The 6,000-nt window shown below is 40.4% G+C and overlaps 1 protein-coding gene across 1 annotated transcript in view; it reads right to left on the reverse strand.

Annotated features, from left to right (window-relative positions):
- LOC138023026 (phosphatidylinositol phosphatase PTPRQ-like) overlaps positions 1-6,000 on the reverse strand; it is a 39,358-nt gene that overhangs the window by 7,179 nt on the left and 26,179 nt on the right. The window contains exon 17 of the mRNA XM_068870061.1: positions 7-315. Within this exon, the coding sequence (XP_068726162.1) occupies positions 7-315 (309 nt within the window). The remainder of the gene's footprint in view (positions 1-6; positions 316-6,000) is intronic.

Raw genomic sequence — 6,000 nt, forward strand, 5'->3', positions numbered from 1 at the left:
ACTAACCTGACTGGTTTGTTGTGACCTCTGTACCATTGCTGTACGGACCATCCCCTTTGACGGTAGACGCCAAAACGCTGATGTTATACTTCACATTGATAATCAGATCAGTCAAGTTTGCATGCATTACTGGAGCCTCAACAGTCGTTGTGTTGACAGTTGCATTTGTAATTCTTTCAGTTATTGCTTGATACCGCACGGTGTAACTTGTTATGATACCGTTTTTATCAGAATCGGGCACATCACCCCATTGAACAAGGATACTAGTGGATGTTGTGTCTACTGCCTTTAATCCGTCAGGAGGAGCACTAGGAACTGAACAAAAATATAATAAAGTGACATTGAGACATTTGCCAACAATGCAACATACATCCTTTTTTCCGCATTCTTCATTGCTGACTAATAAGCAAGATTATAACGAGACACATCGAACTTGGCTTGATAAGTACTACCCCACAGAATCTTTAACTCCAACGGAAGGAGGAAAAAAAGCAACGAATGGTAAGTGCCTAAAAAGGGGGACTAAAGTTACCAAACAATTTTTGTATATCCACTTAGGATAAAGCAAGGCCAAGGCCAGTAGTTTGAATGTATTACTCAACAGATCTCTTTCATAATGGGGGTCAAAAAAAATATTGTTTTGTTTTTATGCTAATAAGCCCTCCTTCTAGCGTCGCTATGACTCGCAAATTTTAAAATAATATTTGTTTCAAAATGAGGGTAGTAGGTCTAATTAACATAAGGACAAAAGAATGTAAGGGTGGTCGCGATCTTCTCATCCTCTTGTATAGGCAGAGTTGATACCAATGAGTGTTCGATTGCCGAATTCTTTTTCGTCTCTACTATGCCACAAAATTCTTTCTCCTCGTGTATGAGTTTCCTTCTTCACTGAAAAGCTAACAATATATTTGACTAGGACCACTTCTAATCACATGGATTGGATTGAATATTTTAACGACCTTGGACTTTTTTTAAGGCGTGGGCACAGTTATTCAAGTTCTGTTTGCAGGCATTTAAGATCATAAAGAGTGTAAATGAGAAACTGTTTGGAGAACTATACAAAGTCTATTTTTAGCTAAAGAAATTCCAAATGTCACGCAAAATATCTTTTCATTTTGTGGTCATCGATTAATTAACAAATTCTCATTGTTTATTTCTCACAAAGATCGATTGTCTCATTATTTATGTCCGTGATCCGGATAATGACATTTTCATGCTGGTATTCTTTTTCTCCACAAATTTCCTATAATTCGTCTTTAATGATATCTCAAAAATGAACTCGGTGACCCCCATTAGCTCTCTGAATTGGCTCCCAAGAATTTTTTAAAACTTTGCCGATAGTTCTATCTCAGATTGCTTATTACTATGCTACAATAAAAAATGGAGGTCATCGAGTTCATTTTTCGAGATATAGACGAATTATAGGGTGTTTTTGGAAAGCTTTCATGTTGCCAAGGTAACCTATTAGGTCACATTTTGTTAAGCAATAATTGGTGTTTCATATGGAACCATAACATTGCTGTTGTGTGATACTGTGTTGTAGTTATAACCCTTATAATAAGAATGTCCCTTAAACTGTTGAAACTGGCTCGAGCCACCTAAAGCGGCTGTTAAATGACATGAGATTTAAAAACGCTATTCAGCTTTGTTTTCCCTCTAACCTTTAACATACAAGGGGCTTCCGCTTCTCTATTTTTCACACAGATACCATTAAAAAAAAAATAACCAGTGCAGTGAAAAATTGCGTGAATACATTACAAGAGAAGAAAGAGGCTATCAGTGAAATCAACAAACACAGACTAGCCGATATAATTTACATGTTTACCAATCAGATCCCATCGATAAATGCAAAATTAAAGTAGTTCTCTGAACGTACACGTCCACTCGATGACTAAATCATTTCGACATATGTGAAAACTAAGTTTATTTATTTATTTAACGAATTCGCCAAAAGGCAGGTAATAGGACACGAAGTCCCCTACTAGGTAAATTACCCGACCCAACCCCTAAAAGAAAAAAGATACAAAGCCACCCACTTTACAAGCACCCCTTGCTACAAAAAAAGACATCTTAATAAGAAACAAACTACATAAATATTGTAAATACAAAAAAAATTATGATAATGAAACGGATAGAGAACAGTACAAACGTATGAACGTTTCAACATGTACAACTAATAAATATGTTCAGACGACGATTCTGAGTTGCGATTTTTTGATGTTTCCGATTGCCCCCGCAGGGTTTTGGCCCAGAGGAGGCAAGAAGTCCCCGCGTAAAAAGGGTAAATGTCTAAATTGGTAGATATTGTAGGGGGAATCAATGTCGATTTTCTCAACCGGGCGCGTGAGGTGTTATCGGTATTTTGCTTAAACGGGCGTGCAAATGGTATTGGTATTCTTCTACACGACTGAGGCGTTTTAGAAGCCACGAAATAGAAACTCGTAAGGAAACAGGGGCGAGATGTTCAGCATATAATTTAAACGTATCTCAACTGTCTTTAATACTATCTTAGGCGGGAGCAGATGTAGTGATATCAGAAAGCTATTACTAGTTTATTCAGAAGAGCTCATCTTTTCTATTACTGGGCAAAACTTTCGCGTACAGCGCCGTGGAAGTTTTTAACACAAACAAGCTGATGAAATTTGTTTTTTTTGCTGATCGATCGCAATGGTAAAGATAAAAAGAGTTTTCTTCTGGAACAGCGGAATGTTTTTCAGTGCAGGCAGGGAAGTTTACCTGGTCTTTCAGAGAAAAAATATTATGGCCAACTGGTGAATTTTTACTTTTTCATTTGACCTGCAGAATGTTTGTGGAATGTGGACTTGCGTCATGATCTCCTTAGATTGAAAAAGAGTCATTTTTGATTTAAGACATTTACATCTAACAATTCAAATCTCTCTGTTAATTTAATAATAATGTACTCAAACAGTTTTCTTCTTTTTCGTTAAAAAAATTAAGAAAGGAAAATGGCGACAAGTGGGCCGCAAACAAACTTCAATTGTTATAATCAAGAAAACCGTACATAAATTCCGTAATTCATGTACGCGCCGCAGGCCTACAAATCTCACACATCACTCTCTCACTCAGAAAGCCCCAATGACAATTGTTGGTTTTCACTCACGTAATCAACAGGCATGTTTTTCAACGAAAACAAAAGAAAGACGTTTGCATAATAATAGAGTTGAATTCCCGGAGGATTTGGTTGGGGCTCCAACATGGCCGCCGTTTCTTTTTTTACGGGGCTCCAACATGGCGGCAGTGACGTCATCCGAAAACCGAGAATATGGGTATTGCACCTACTATGCACTACCCACAAAAACCACAACAAACAAAAGCAAGGAAATAACTGCAACAGCACAACCAGTTATTTGGTCTTATTTTAGATCAGAAAACCGAACAACGGTTGTAAACGGCAATCAAAAAATAGCCGATCAGTGCACCCTTGCCGTCTTGATCGGTATACTTATAGTTATAGTTATTACATTCTGCACTGTCATTAGACAATTTGAAATACTTCGCCAATGAGAGTGAAGAATGTAATACGATCGCCATCAAGCTATAACGGGCGTAGCCACACATCTAGCTGAACGCATGGGAAGATTATAGAAAGCCGAACATTATTTGGAATTAATCCGCCAAAAATGGCTGTGTGGTCTCGGTGTGGAGTTGATGTGATAGGAAATTTATCTGGCTTTAAGGCTGTGGTGCTTTAATGGCGATTCGGACCGGTGCTTTGTGATGTGAGGGCAATTCGTGGGACGAGATCGCCGCGAGTCATCAACCTTTCTTCTCTTTATGGCGGGAAATGACAACTAACGACATCGTGAAAATTCGAAAGCCACAAACCCCGCTAAAACGGACACAGTTTGCCCTCCGATTGCACAGAAAAGACGAGGACAACTTTACGTACTACGCACACATGAAATCACTACTGAACCTATCATCACCCACCGATCATTTAAGTAGTTTAAGGTTTTTTTACGACTCGATTGAGACCCACATCAGGGAACTTGAGACACTAGGAAAGAAAACAGAAACTTATGGGGACATTCTTGTTCCTATCATTCAGAAGAAATTACCTAATGGGATTAAGAGAAATCCAGCAAGACAAATGGAAACAAGGAGTGGCAACTTGATAATTTACGGCAGGCAATTTTGAATGAAATTGAAATCTTAGAGGCTGGACAGAACACCTTTGTGACTATGAATTCAGTGGCAACTCAACTGCTACTACTGCTACATTTCTCACGGCTTCAAGGCCTCGTACTCCTGTTTCCGCTGGTGATCGCCCCACCAAACGAATGTGCCTTTTTTGTAAGGGTGAACACAGTCCAACTGACTGCAATGTTGTGACAGATAAGGAAAAGAGACACTCAATTGTACGTGACGCAGGGGCATGCTTTAACTGTCTGAATCGTCATTCAGTATCTAAATGCAAATCACAAAACAGCTGCAATGTATGCCATCGAAAGCATCATACTAATCTTTGTAGAAATATAGAGCTACCTCACACAGCACCATTCACTGAACCAGCAACTACAAACAAGGTTCCAGGTACACCCACCACTGAGAAGACTACGATACCTTCAGTTTCGTGCTACCAAATTGGTGATGTTAAAAAACACACCCCCGTTCTACTAAAAACGGCTGTTGCTTCTGTTGCAAGTCACAACAACCATATCAGTGCGCATATTCTGTTTGACGAGGGATCTCAACGCTCCTTCGTTGCATCAGATGTGGCAGCCAAGCTTGATCTGAAACCAGAAACGCAAGAGGCAATATCCCTGTCAACGTTCGGTGGAAACACATCATCTGTTAAGCGTATTAACACTGCTACCGTTTACCTTGAAACCACTCAAGATGAGACCATTCCTATTCACGTGATCATTGTACCAACAATCGCTGCACTCCTCACTACTTACACTCAGTCTGGCGCCAATGTAAGGGACCGCATTTAAGGGGACTGACGTTATCACACATTAACGTTGATGATGCACCCTTCACAGTTGATATTCTTATCGGCGCGGATCATTACTGGGATGTAGTTGGAAACGAAGTTATCAAGGGTCCAGGTCCCACAGCAGCCAAATCAAAGATAGGGTATCTCCTCTCAGGCTCCCTCTCCAAAAGTAACCATTCAGAGAACCTCAACACTTCTATTTTAAGTGTTGTGACCGAGCGTCGACAAGAAGAATTTGATTTGGAACGTTTCTGGCGTATTGAATCAGTTGGTGTTCTACTAAACTTCTCAGAAGACACCCCTGACTTTCTGAAGTATTATCAAGACTCATCTATTATGTTGGAGGATGGCCGGTAGAGTGCAAGGTTGCCATGGCGACCAGAACATCCCACTTTACTATCAAATGCAGAAATTACTGAGCAGAGAACTCGCTCCATGGTCAGACGACTAGCCGCAAATCCTGAGAAACTAGACTTGTACAATGACATCATCCAAGAACAGCAGTCGGACTACTCCAACCGGTCACAGTTGCTGCCAAGATTCTGATACAAGAACAGTGGCAGGAAGGGATAGATTGGGACGAACCACTTCCACCCTCCCTTGATCAAAAATGGCGTGTTATAGTGATGGAGATAGGAGATGCAACCAAACTTGAGTTCCGGCGTCGCTACTTCACTTTTGATGTCTGTGTTGACGGCAACGACACAGAACTACACGTTTTTGCGGACGCAAGCCAGAAAGCCTATGGAGCCGCTGCTTACTTAGTACTTGGAAACCAATCGTCACTTGCCATGGCAAAGTCGCGTGTTGCTCCGACAAGGAAACAACTTACCCTTCCAGAACTTGAACTTATGGCAGCTCTGACAGCTGCACGTTTGGCATCATATCTGCACGAACAACTGCAACTTAAAAGGATCACATTGTGGGCTGACAGCCAGATCGTCCTTCATTGGCTTAAAATCACCAAAATATTGAAGCCGTTCATCAGCAATCACATCCAACAAGTAAAGATAGTGACATCAATTTCCAGCTGGATGTAC

Source organism: Montipora capricornis, chromosome 11, assembly GCF_036669925.1.
Source record: "Montipora capricornis isolate CH-2021 chromosome 11, ASM3666992v2, whole genome shotgun sequence".
NCBI classification, from domain to species: Eukaryota; Metazoa; Cnidaria; class Anthozoa; order Scleractinia; family Acroporidae; genus Montipora; species Montipora capricornis.